The sequence below is a fragment of the Leptonychotes weddellii genome, chromosome 3, assembly GCF_054177405.1.
Source record: "Leptonychotes weddellii isolate Sample4059 chromosome 3, ASM5417740v2, whole genome shotgun sequence".
Taxonomy (NCBI): domain Eukaryota; kingdom Metazoa; phylum Chordata; class Mammalia; order Carnivora; family Phocidae; genus Leptonychotes; species Leptonychotes weddellii.
In genome coordinates this window covers 99562643-99575958 of record NC_138371.1, presented here as the reverse complement: position 1 = coordinate 99575958, position 13316 = coordinate 99562643, and the positions used below count along the sequence as shown (strand labels likewise).

The following is a 13316-nucleotide window of genomic DNA, read 5'->3' as shown; positions in this document are numbered from 1 at the left end:
GCTCCATGCCCCGGCACTCGGCTTCGCTGCCCACCCTTGTGGCCTCCTCTCTCCTGCACCTTGGTGAGGAGTACCCCCTAGACCTATGGGACCTCCCGCCACACTAGCAGCACCCCCTGTGGGGTAGACCCTCCCTGTGCTGGCCTTGAGCACCTGAGGGCTCAGGGCAACTCAGTTACTGCCTGATGGGCCGGGTAGGAGCCGGTGAAGCTGAGCGGCCCACTCTAACTCTGAAAACAGCGTCAGTCTGCTCCTTTTGGCCCTCCATGGGTAACCGTGGTGCGGAGGGGCTTTGCTGGGGGCTGCAGCCCAGGAACCTGGGAAGCCAGTCCCTCAGGCGGGGAGGGCAGGGGCTCACCTCGCTGGTGTCGTTGGGGAAGTAGATCTTGTGGCAGATGCGGGAGATGTTCTGCTCCATGGCCTCCACCTCCACTGGGTGTGGGGGCTGCTTCCGGGGCCCCGTCCTAGAGCAGGACAAGGCTGAGCAGGCCACCCTGCTTACCCCCAGCCCAGCCCAGGCCCCAGCCACCACCTCCAAGCGAAACGCTGTGCCAGACACAAACACTAAGTAACTCTGCAACCCCAGTGGAGGACGTAGGACTCGGGCGCTGCCCCTGCCCGGGGTGCTCAGCACCAGGCCCAGAGGCCAGCCTGGACTCACTTCCCAGGTGCCCTGCAGCTCTGAGGAGGCTGGAAAGGCCTGGGACACACACGGGAAGGGGACCTGGGCTGACTGGAGCCTCCTGGGCCCAGGGAGAGTTGGGTTCTCGTTCTCACACAGCAGGGGCAACAGGCAGGAGTCAAGGACCCCCGCAGGGCCTCCCTGAGGGTACCCACCTCGCCCTCCATGACCATGGCCAACCCACCCTCTCCCACAGCCACAGGAAGCCGAGCCAGACAGGGCAGGTGGTGTGGATGAGAATCAAGACAGAGCCAAGGGAGAACTGCTCCACAGTGGGAGGGCTGGCCTTCGGTCTTGGCCACTCTTGCCTGGACTAGGTGGGGCGATGAGTGGCTTGGGGCATCGAGGTCACACTCTGGCCTTCAGGCAGTTCCCTCTGTGCCCCGGGCCAGGCAGCCGTTGAGGGTAGCGAGAGCTCATGGCTAAGACTGAGCCTGCTGGCAACCCCCATGGACCGTCCGGGCCTCTCTGAGACCTTCGGAGCCTCACTCTCCAGCTTCTGCCCAGTTTGCTGGGGGCCTTAAATGGACACCAGCTTCTGGAGAGGACACAGAATCTGGCTCCCCTGACAAGTGTCCCCCTGGGCACGAGCTCTGGATGGGCCCGTCCGCATCCACAGGCGGAGGCTCCTGAGCGAGTGGGAACTGGCAGGCTCACCTCAGGATCCTCTGGATGCGGCGGCTGCAGTCGGGGGCCAGCAGTGTCTTCCTCCGCGTGTCCACGAACTTCTGAGCGTGGGGCAGCAGGGCCTTGCCGGGCGGGAAGAGGCCAGTACAGAGCCACAGCAGCTGCCAGCCACGCTCCTCGCTGTACCTGGACGTGGCGGCGCCGGTCAGCCCAGAAAGGGCCCCCCTGAAGGCCCGGGCCTGCCAGCCACCTCGGGGACATGGCGTGTGAGGCCTTCCTGAGGCCATGGACGGGGAAGCCTGCTGCCCCGCGACCTGATGCCTCAAAAGGCTTTCACACGCATAAAATGGGGTGGGGATACCATTGTGCCCATTTTATGGAGGGGGACACTGAGGTTTAGAGAGCCCATAGCATGCCCGGGGCACAGAGGAGAAAGGGTGGGAGAAGGGAGGGACCAAGGCAGGTCCGTTTCCCTCCCTGCTCTGACCACCCCCAAGAGGTCAGCAGGACAGATGAGGGTCCCCGCCTTCCCACTGGGACTGTCAGCGCCTGGGCAGGCTGGGCAGCCCCCATGAGCTGAACACTGGGGACAGCCTCTGGAGGCTAGGGTGAAGACTGCGGGGGCCTGGGCATGGAGCCTGGTGCCCTCTGGCCCCATCCTGTCCCTCGCAGACCTCTTGGTGTTGTGTGTCAGCTGCTTCAGGATCTGGCAGTAGACCTCATCCTGCAGGGCTGAGTCCTGGAGGGCCGACGAGAAGATCTGGTCGGTGAGCTCCATGGAGGTCCAGGCCTGTCGCGAAGGGTAGTCACCCATGTACCTGAGGATGGGTGTGGCCGTCAAGGAGAACATGCTGGCATGGCCGCCTGTTACCTCCGAGCCTGGCCCTGACCCCACGCTGACTCGTGACTGGCCCCGTGAGTTGCATATTGCCTCTGCCCTGCGCTCCGTGGGGCCTGTGCCCTTCACAGGGCGGCCGTGGGGCCGGCACAGAGCTGGGGCAGGCCGGCTGGGGAAGGATATCGATGAAGATCTGACAGGCGAGGTCCCGGAGCTCGGCGTTGGCGTGCACACGCCTGAGCAGAGGCTGCCGCAGGGGCTCGGATGAGTGGGCCCACAGGTGGCCCCGTGTCCGGGTCAGGGGGAGCATGGCCCTGCTGACTGTCTCCTTCTCTGGGGCCCTGTCAGGGATGGAGGCTGCTGTGAGGGCCCTTCTCAAGCCTTCTCTGCCCATGCTTCTCCTTCCATTCCCCACCCGCCTACCGTGTGTGCACTGTTGGGGCAGAGACCCAGGCTCACTCCCCCTGCCCTCCCAGGGTGGCCGCGGGAGGGTCAAAGGGTCCCCTTCCCCCCCGGGGAGGCCTGGTGGACACAGCACCTGCCTGTAACCTGAGGTTACAGGGAGCACAGCGGGGCTGGTAGGGCCCCGTGGGGGCCTGAGTGGGCACCTAAAAAACTCGTAGGAGAATTCCTCCAGGGTGTGTGGCTTGTCCTTGGGCTGCTCCTCGGGCAGTGGCTCTGGGGGATGCCCATCCTGGACTGCCAGCTTCCGCTTCTCCGGTGACATGGCCAGCAAGCTCTGTGGGGGCACAGGCCCGGGGGTTCCACTGCCCACAAGGCTCTTCCCATGGGCTCCTTCCTGGCCTGGTTGCTCCAGTGCCATGGGAGGGACTGACCACAGGGCTGCACAGGCCCTCCCATGTCACCTTCTGTGTGACCCACGACCCGCGACTCAACATCTCCAAGCCTGTTCCTTTCCCTTAGGAGGGTGTCTCTGACCCACCAGGCTCCCCTGCCCAGGGCACCTCTCACGGACCCTGCCTGCCTGGTTCCCTCTCCCTCAGGCCCCAGCACAATGTCACTTCCTCAGGGATGCCTTCCGGACAGCATGCACCCCTACCCTATCATTGGCTCCTAGAACCACCTTCTGTTTGGTGGCACTTTGATTCCTAGCCATCAATTGGCAGTTTGCCCACATGCTCCTAGACGGGAGAGTCGCTATTGTGCTCAGCACTGTAGTGCGCGGGGCATACAGTTGGTGCTCAATGTGCGAGCACTGGAATGCCTTCTGTCCCGTGGGGCCGGTTTTGGGGGGCTGGGGTGGGCGGAGACCTGGGCCCCCTTGGGTCAGGTTTATTTCTTATTTTTTACTTTTTAAAGATTTTATTTATTTATTTGAAAGACAGAGAGAGATAGCGAGTGAGAGAGAGCACAAGCAGGGGAAGAGGGAGAAGCAGGCTCCCCGCCAAGCTGGGAGCCCAATGCGGGGCTCGATGCGGGGCTCGATCCCAGGACTCTAGGATCATGACCCAAGCTGAAGGCAGATGCTTAACCCACTGAGCCACCCAGGCGCCCCCTTGGGTCAGGTTTAAATGAGGCTGACAGGGGTGCCTGGGTGGCTCAGTCGTTGGGCCTCTGTCTTCGGCTCAGGTCATGATCCCAGGGTCCAGGGATCGAGCCTGGCATTGGGCTCCCTGCTCAGCGGGAAGCCTGCTTCTCCCTCTCCCACTCCCCCTGCTTGTGTTCTTGCTCTCGCTATCTCTCTCTCTGTCAAATAAATAAATAAAATCTTTAAAAAAAAAAAAAAAAGGCTGACAGTGGGAAAGGATGGGTTTGCTCCCAGGACACACTGGAGCGGGGACATCCACGAAGTGCCAAGCACTGGGCAAGGCCGTGCACAGACACCATGCCCACTTCGTGGTTGCCCTAGAGGGATGACAGGGCCCGCAGAGCGGACCTCCTGGCCCTCTGCAAGGTGGGGCACGAGCCCCTGAGCTAGCAAGCAGGCCCTTCCTCCTGTGTCCACGGGTGCCTGGCCTGAGGACAGATGAGCATATGAGTTACCAGCAGCTGGGCCGAGGGCTTGGTGACCGTTGGGATGGCATAGATGCAGGCCGTGGGCACCAGTCCCGTCTTGCCTGTCCTGTCATTCTGGCCCAGGGTCCAGTTCTCAGAGGCCAACAGCCCCTGCTTCTTTGTCAGGATCAGCAGGTCCCCCTTCTTGAAGGGCAGGAGGGTGGTGTCATCTGCAATTTCAGATCACACACAGGGGCAGAAAAGCCACCATTTACCAAGGGCTAGGCAGAGACCAGAGACCGTGCTGGTATTTCGTGGCTTGTCTCCTTTGGTGGGTGAGGAAAGCAAGACAGAGTGGTGGGCCCATGGCCACCGTGAGGCTGAGTCGTGGCGGGATTGCCAGGCACACAGCCGCCCCCCCCAACCCCCCTTCAGGCAGGGGCCGGGGAGCTCTGGCTGCAGCCCCAGCCTCAGAGGACCTGCTCTCAGCACTGTGAGGCCTCCTGAGCTTGTTTCGTCCTCTGTGAGGAGACAATAATCCCTCCTTCTTGGGCAGTTTGGGGGCGGAATGGGCACCAGGGATGATGTTTCTTCCTGGCACGCACAGCCCTTCCTCTCCATCCCAGGGAGCCTCCCCGCCCCCTCCTGAGGCCCCTGTAGTAACCGCACCACCGAATTCCCAGGAGTGCTCAGCTCTTGCTGGAGTGTGGCCAACAACTACACCGCTAGGGCTCAGTCCCCACCCTGAGCTGTGTGACCCTGGACAAACTGCTTCCCTTCCCCGAGCTTCTGGTGTCTTGTCTGTGAATGGGAAACAGGGTGGCTGTGGGGATGGTACCCAAAGCTCAGGGGGAGGGAGTGGGCCTTTCCCTGAGCTTCCTCAACTAGCTTCGCCTTGGGGGCTTTGAGACCACCTCCTTTAGCCCCTCATTTTGTAGAAGGGAGGGCTTTGCCCAAAGCTGCCTCCCACCGTGCTTGGTGGCCCTCTTTCCCTCTCTCTGCTCAGGTCCCTCCTGGAGCCCTGCCACATGGGCCACTGAGACATGGGGATGAGCCAGCCACCCTCCCACTGACCACACGATCCACCCCTCCCCGCCTGGCTGGGCACCTGTGGCCTTCCTGTCCTGCAGGGCCATGGCGAACACGGACCTCTCCTTCAAGCCCTCCAGAAACATGGCTACCAGCTCGGCGATGGCCACACTGCTGGGGGACATGAACTCGTACTCCTCTTCATGCAGCGTGGAGAGTACCAGCCTCTGCCCACCCTGGGCCTCCCTGAGGGGACAAAGGATGCCATATGACCAACGGCCTCTCCCCCCCCTCCCCATTCCAGCCCCTTGACAGCCTCAGAGGGGGTGACCCTCCTGAGTTACAGACGACTTGACCAGAGGCACTGGTAGGGCCAAGGTCTGAGCTTAGATCAGCCCATGTCCCAGGCACTATTGTGTGCGGTGGGCAAATGACAGCCAGAGCTCAGGGTCCCTTGGGCTTCCAAGGCAGTGGGGGATGCCAAGCCCCAGTGTGTGGGCTCAGCTCTGGTGGGTCATGAGGTGGCTGGTGTGCAGGGCCACCACAGGGACACGGCAAAGAACGTTGGAGTTGAGATGAGGCACTTGTCTTGGTGAGCTTGGGTTAGCTACCTCCGGTCTTAGTTTACTCACCTGCATGCCGTGGGGACAAGTGCCTAGCATGGTCAGCCCAAGGAAGTGGTGGCCATTGTGCGCCCCCCCGCACACAATGGTAATGATTATCATGGTCGTGGCACACTGGGGTATGATTCAACCAAGGGGGGCTCTGGCAGGGCATAGGCAGGCCTTCCCAAAGGGCCGGGAGGCACTCTCAGAAGACAAGAGGCATGCAGAGCCATGGAGGGGGTGGTGTCTGAGGCCCAGCCTGGCCTGCAAGGCCGCTCTGCCCCACACCCAGCCTCCATCCCTTACTTCCTCTCTCAGATGGTCCATACCTTCCACGGGACCAGTTCTTGCCCACGAGAAGGGAAGGGGCCTGTTCATGAATGCCCATCCAAAAGGCTGCAAACTTTTGTGGCCCCTTCCACGTAGATTTGGGTTTTAAAGAGAAGCCCGAGAGAACAATGCCTCAAGGGCAGACGCAGTACTTAACGGGGTGGTGCCAACCCAGTGGCAGGAGAGGGTGGGGTCCCAAGTCCAGCGGCCATCCTCATGCCTGCACCCCAGCCAGGTGCCAGGGACAACGCGCCTCCCTCTATCCCTGTTTCTCCTGGAGCCCCCAAGGACTAAGGTTGAACGTAAAGAGATATTTGGGGCATCTTCCCTCGGGACACCCACCTGTTGGTGATCAGACTCATGACCTCTGGGAAAGAGAGTTCTAGGAGCATCTTCTCCTTCTGGTCCAGGAAGTATATCCCCTTCCAGTTAACTGCCAAGATCAGCTGAGTCTTGGGCAGCCGGGGGCCTGGCCAGGGGGAGACAGGGGTGTGAAGCTTAGGCTGGCCCCACGGGGGGCCCTGTCTGCACCCCCTCACCGCCATCAGATCCCATTACCGGAGAGTGTGGTGACCTCAAAGAGCCGGGAGAAGAGCAGTGGCCACTGCAGGCGGGCGGCGTCCACCACCTGCTCCTGCACGGCCAGTGGCTTTGCCTGCTTCTGGGTGTACCGTGCCTGCAGGGGGGCACAGTGGGTCACTTCCATCACTCATCTCCCACTCCCTCAGCCCCGGCTTCCCCTTAGCGAGTGAGTGGCCCAGTGCCCACGGTGTTCATTTGCTGGATCGTTCTGTGAGGCTTCTACCTAAAGACAGGTCAGTGCCGTCGAGGGCTGGTGGGGAGGCTCCGGTGGGCTGCGGCAGCCCTATTTTACCCGCCCTGGCAGAGGACCATTCACGGGTGGTTTTGAGAGGGGAGGAAGGCTTGCTTCCTCTTTAGCATCAGGGTGCTAGAGGGCTGTAGATCAGGCTGCGCCTCGTTGCCTCATGGAAAGCTATGAGGTGGGATTCTCCTTGCGTGCACGCTTGGGCCTGCTCCTACCAACACGTGTGTGCCTTATGGGCTTGCGTCTTGCTCCGTGCAGGAGGCCTGTCTTGGTGTGCATCTCTGTGTCCTTGGTACCTCGGTCTGTCTTCTCCAGAGTTCTGCCTCTCTGGGGGCCACTGTCAGGTACCTTCATCTCAACCTGCCTCCAGTCGACTTTCCTCCCTCCCTCTTTCCTGGCTTCTTCTCCACCTCCCTGCCCCCCTCCCCGTCTCCACTGCTCTGGGTCCCTAGCTGTCTGTATAGTGTCCAACTGAACTTTCTTTTTACTATTCATTGAATAAAATGTTATTTTGTTGCCAGTTTAAAAAGCGGTTGGGTAACATTCATACCCTAGATTGTGCAATATAAATTGATGCCTCATATCTGAGGGGTAATCTGGCAATGGGCATCACATATCAAGAACTGTGGAAAGTTCATACACTCTGAAATCTCCTCTCTAGGAATCTATCCTGGTGAATAACTGTGGAGTGTATAAAAGTTGTATCTACAAAGTGGTTCACCCCGTTGTTTTAATAGTGAAAAATGGAGAATGAATGACCTTACTGTACATCAATAAGAATCAGTAAATTATAATTCATTACTGCAGTACTATGCAGCCATTAAAAATGAACATGAAAAAAAGAAAAAAAAGGGGAAAAAAAGAAAGAGGATAAAAGGGAAAAAAATCAACATGAAGATTAGTATTTAGTGACATGGAAATATGGTCCAAGCTACATGGTTAAGTGAAGAAGCAGGTTGAAAGTTGCTGTATGATCTGATCCCATGTTTATTTTTTAAAAGGTGTATTATTTCTTTCTCTCTAATCATATTTATAGCTCTGTTGTGTACACATTAATACAGTCTGGAAGGATCTATACCACAATGTTAAGATGGATGATCTCATTGATATGATATTATTGGTGATTTTGCTTTTCTCTTTGTATTTGTCTATATTTTCTGATGTATTTGGCAATGTACATGTTTTCAAGTGGTGTAATGAAAAAAAATCTGTGTAACTATGTTCACTTTGGAAAAAAGTGGTTGGGTAACATCTCCTAATTCTTTTACCGTCACCCCAACTCTCCCTTCCCAAATTACAAAGCCACTTCTTACTCATGTTCATTTGGGTTCACTTGTGCCTCTGGTCCTCCCTCCTATGAGCCCTAAAATCCATGGTCTCTCTCTCTTGTGAATACATCCACTCGGGCTGGGAAACACCAAAAGTGGCCAAGTGGGCTTTGCTTCCCCAAATGCCTATCACCAAGAACTGCTTCCAAGAGATGCTAATGAGCATCTCATAGAAAAATGTTTGGTGGTCAATACGTCTGGGAAATGTTGGGTAAAAGAATCAGGCTTCTCTACTGCAGGACTTGTCAGAGCCTTTCATAAGTGGTAATGCACTGCGATTCCCTAAGAGCAGGACACAGAAAGCTGTATTTTCCAAACCATAGGTGCACAGGACCACTGTCCATGGGCCCCCTTGGGGCACCCCCTTTTCGCGTGGCAGAATAGAGACTATGTTGGTTGGCCGTCCTCACTGTCCTCAGAACTTGGATGGCCCCTGCTGTCTGAACCACTCACCTGGGGTTCATTTCCCTGCCACTGGGTTGTCAGTCCCTAACAAGTAGGCAGAGTGCTGTCTTCTTCCCTGCTCCCCATCCTGCCCTTTCTTGGTCCATAGAGCCACGGGGATAATTGAGGTGGGCGCAGGTATTAACCAAGGGGACCACCCCCACCCCGCATGCACAGCTCTCCTGCAGTAGCAGCAGCAGTGAACAGTGAGCCATGCCTGGAACCTCAGGCCACGCTGCTGAGCTCAGCACCCTGGGAGGAAGGAGGCTCTGATGGGGGGCAGGTTTGGGGAGGGCTGCCCCTGTGGCGGGGGAAGGGAGGCAGGGGGACTGTGCGTCTTTGCCATCCCCTCGTGGGGTGACGTTCAGGGAGCAGCGGAAACCCCCACTGGTGTGGGTGATCCTGAGGACACCGGCCCGTGTTGGTGGGGAGGTGGAGGCACGAGCCCCCTGGGAGGAGCCGTGTTCACATGGCACAGGCTGACCAAGCAGGCGGAGAGGACGGGCAGCCCTCCCTGCTGTGCAGAGCCAGTACTGAGGGCACAGGCATGGTGTGCAGTTGGCAGCTGTGGATGCCCAGCCAGACCCTGCGGTGGAGGTGAGCACGGGGATGAGCTGCCCCAACTCGCCCGAGATGCCGACTGGAAGGGAGGAGGGATGGTAGAGTGGGCCTGTGATAGGGAGCGGGACTGAACGAGATTGTTTAAATCTCAAGAGATAGAGCTAGGCTAGCTGGCAAGTCAAAGTCTCCCGTGCCCCAGTGGGAGGCCTCCAACCCCCTACACACCGAGGCCCCCCCCCGCCCCAAAGGAGGCCACAGAGCCCAAGTGCCCAGTCTCTGTGGAGGCTGACCTTGGCGTGGGCGGCAGTGACGAGGCTAGCCCACCTCTCTGGCGGCCTGGTCCTGTACAGCTTGGAGGGGATGCAGCTGGGCAGCAGCTCCTGGACAGCCTCGCTCCCCGCCGAGGCGCCGAGCTGCACGTAGCAGTGCTGGGCCAGCAGCTGCACCAGCTCTTCCTCCTGCACAACCCGGGACGGACACGGGGGGAGGGGCTCTGACGTCCCTGCCTCGTCCTGGCTCTTGTCCCAGCACAGGGGAGACGACCAGCCCTCAGGCAAGAGCCAGGAACATGAGCAGCCACCTGTCCTGTCACCTCTGTTAGGCCGGACCTGCCTCGTCCCCAGCACACTGGAACCACAGTGTGCCCAACAGGCCCCAGGAGGCTGTTGTCCTGCTGGCAGGCTGGAACTTCCCGGCAGCCTCAGCCCGAGCCCCGCAGGTCCTCTGCTCGAGCCACTCTCCCAACTCTCAGGTAGACAGTGAGTGTCGGGGAGGGAGCTCTGAGGCCTGGGTGGAACCCCAACACTGCTGTCTGAGTAGGGTAAATGTGGGCAAGGCCTTTACCCTGTCTTACCCAGTGCCCACTTGTCACGGGTGACCAGTGGCCAGCCCTGTGTGGCTTCTGCAAGGATCCATTCAGGCAGGATCCTGTGTGAGGCACCAGCATGGCCTGGCATGGGGCTAGGGCTCCCTGCTTCAGGGCCCCATGGGTGCCGGGCAGCTCTCTGCTCTCTGGGAGACCAAAGCCTGCAGAGTTACCTAGCTGCCTGCCTCTCTGGGGTCTGTCTCTGCGCCCCTGTCTCTCCCTGCCCACTGCCCCATTTCAGGCAGGCCTCCAGGCTTGCTGCAGCCAGCTCCAAGCCTGAGAGCAGTATCCTCTGCCTCAGGCCCGGGAAGGTCTGCAAGCACAGGGGTAGTGCAGCTCCGGGGACCAGGTGCACGACCCCCTCCCCGGATGCTCACAGCCTTACAGCTCTGGCTCCTCTCTGCACTTTCCAGAGGGCCTGAGCCTCAGAGGGGACATAACGCTCTGAGGTCCCACTGCCAGGAAGCGGCACAGGTGGAACTGGAACTTGAGCACGAGGGCTCTAAGGCCGTCTTCCTATTGCCCCACGAACAGCTGTCGTGGGGAAGCCAGGTGGGCCTGGGGCTGAGGGAAGGCCTCCCCCGCCTGCTGCTGGTGCGTCGGACCCCAGAAGCCTGAACAAACCTGTGGGCCAAGGCTGGGAGGGGACAGCTTGCACACCCAGCAGAGGGGCCTGGGGACCTGCACTCCGAGAACACGTTCCTGGCCTCTCCCTTCTCCACGTTCCTCACATCCTGTTCCGTGGGGTGCTCCCTGATGGCCGCAGCCCCGACCTGCCCTGGAACACGGTGCTCCCCCAGGCTGGCTGACGGGTCCGTCTCGGGGCAGTGGGGTCCCCTCACCTTCTCAAAGCTGTACTCGCCAGACCAGACCCCGTGCAGCACTTGGCGGTAAATGAGCTGGGTACTGACGGAGTCCTCCTGGGAGTCATGCCAGGGGGTGAAGAACTCCTTCCGGAAGTAGATGCGCCAGGGCGCCTGGCGCTCGTTCTCGCCCCTCTCCCGGGCCAGTTGCTCACACTGGGCGACCGCATCCATCACGTGGTCGCGCCCGCTGCCCAGGGACCAGAACTGAGGCCAGAATCAAGGGCAGCAGGGGTTAGCGACTGCTGTGTGCCAGGCCCCGCAGGGGACACCCACCCTCAGGACGCACAGGTGGAAGGGTGTGCTCGGCCTGGCCACCGGGAGCCCGAGGACTTTCCCCACATGGGGGCATGGACTCCCTACAGGCCCCGTCCCAAAGGAGGCAGGGATTGGTGTCCAAGGCTGGCATGCAGGGGTTGTAACACTTGGATCAGTTGACTGGCATGAGCATGTCTGAGTCGGAGGCTGCGGGCATGAGGGTATGTGGGAGAGGCTGGGAGAGGATGTGAGGTTCAGGTGGGGCTGTGCTGGTGTGACCCTCCGATCTGGGGCACAGGAGTCTGTGGCTCCCTGGCACAACGGGGCTTCCAGCAAGATGTGTGAGTGCCTGGTCTATGTGTGGGCTGCTCAGGTGTGGCAAGGGACCTACAAGATGTGTGTGACACTGGGGCCAAGGTGCAGCCACTGGGCTGAGTATGTGGGTGTTCGGGCAGGAGGACAGGTTACCTCTGTGTGTGTGCGTGTGTGTGTGTGCACTGTCTGATGGGGGCAGCAGTGGCCAGGTTAACGTGGTAGGAGGGCTCGAGCGGGCCTGCATGTACGAGGGAGGTGGGAGATGGATGGGGCACCTGGCGGTACCTTGTCGTACACAGCCACCTGCAGAGAAAAGCCCAGGTGGTCGCTGAGGCCCTGCTTGTGGGCAATGTGTAGGCAGACTTCCCGAGATGTCGAGGCAGAGTCGACCATGACAGTCAGGCTCTCTCCAGTCACCAAGACAACATGGATCGGGATGTGCTTCTTGGACTTGACTGCCTGGGGACAGAGGAAGACTCAGGCCCTCCCATGCGTAGGGAGGCTGAGCCCAAGCGTGACCCACAGGGACCACAGGCGCAGAAGGCACCACGAGAGGTGGAGGGGCCCAGAGGACATGCTTCCTGCTGGCAGGTGCTGGAGGAGCCACGGGGGCTGGCGGCATCCCACACTGGTGGTCTCCCACCCTTGCTGGCCCCTACCTGCAGCTCCAGCCAGGTGGGGGGCTCCGTGCGCACTCGGTTGGCATAGGTGCGTCGCAGGCGCTCTGCACAGAAGGGCCCGTAGGCAGCTGGCCCTTTATCAATGAAGTTCAGCAGATACTGGTGGGAGAGGGAGGGAAGGGGGAAGACACTGAGAACGGAGGCCACTTTCCACTTCCTGCCCAGACAGATTCTAAAAGTCATAATACTCATGGTAACTAAGCGAGGTGATGAATGTGGTAACTGACCTTATTGTGGTAATAATTTTGCAATATATACCTATATAAAATCACTACATTGTACACTTTAAATTTAAATCTGGAAAAAATAAAAATAAAATAATAATATTCAGTGTTGGCAAAAGTCTGTTGAGATGGGCACTCTCTCACACCATGAGAAGGAATATAAATCGGCACAGCATTTCTGAGGACCAATTTGTCACTATGTTTGAAGTAGTGCATAGTTGAAAAATGTGCATACTTTTTGACCCAATAATTCAGACCTGTCTCTATATATGGTGTGTATGGTGGTGAGCAACTGGAAGATGGGCCCTAAATGTCCATCAGCAAGTTAAATACTCCCTGGGATAGCTATATAGAGATGGCATTTGGGAAAAGTTTACCCCATGAGAAGACACTTACGGAGGTAGGTGAAAAATGCAGGAGAGTCAATATTTAAAACATGTCTGACAAAATCTGTTGAAAATCTTTTTGCCTCACAGAGAGATTTTGTGAGGAGATGCAGCCTGGAAGAGTTTGCTGGTGTCTAGAGTGGCCCGGGTGCCCAGGGCAGACTGCCCCATGACCACGCCTCCTGCTGTCCCTGAAGGGACATGAGAGGAAGTGAGATTGTCTCTTGTCTGATCACAAGTACGACTGTAACACCACAAAAGGCCAGGAACAACAGAAGGTCCCTCTGGGTGTGGGGATGGCTTTTGTTCTCTTTTTAGACTGGCTGCATTTCCCACACATTACTCTTACAGTCAGAACCAAAGCTCTATTAAACAGCGAGGCCTGGGGCTTCGAGCACTCGGGAGCACCTGTCAACACCCCGCCTCCAGGTTTAGTTCTGAGGACTAGAGGGAGAGGCGGTAGGCAGTCCCCAGTCAGTGCCCACTCCTGGGACACTTC

At 58.8% G+C, this 13316-nt stretch overlaps 1 protein-coding gene across 1 annotated transcript in view; it reads right to left on the bottom strand.

Moving 5' to 3' along the window:
• Positions 1–161: 161 nt before the first annotated feature.
• The window catches only part of MYO7B (myosin VIIB), an 87764-nt gene continuing 74609 nt past the window's right edge, over positions 162–13316 (bottom strand). Inside the window, exons 28-41 of the mRNA XM_081815491.1 lie at positions 12187–12306; positions 11813–11986; positions 10934–11161; positions 9517–9684; positions 6626–6743; positions 6410–6536; positions 5212–5378; positions 4152–4333; positions 2756–2886; positions 2331–2488; positions 1984–2137; positions 1340–1495; positions 359–464; positions 162–182 (exon numbers count right to left, since the gene is read on the bottom strand). Coding sequence (XP_081671617.1) covers positions 162–182; positions 359–464; positions 1340–1495; positions 1984–2137; positions 2331–2488; positions 2756–2886; positions 4152–4333; positions 5212–5378; positions 6410–6536; positions 6626–6743; positions 9517–9684; positions 10934–11161; positions 11813–11986; positions 12187–12306 — 2010 coding nt within the window. The remainder of the gene's footprint in view (positions 183–358; positions 465–1339; positions 1496–1983; positions 2138–2330; positions 2489–2755; positions 2887–4151; positions 4334–5211; positions 5379–6409; positions 6537–6625; positions 6744–9516; positions 9685–10933; positions 11162–11812; positions 11987–12186; positions 12307–13316) is intronic.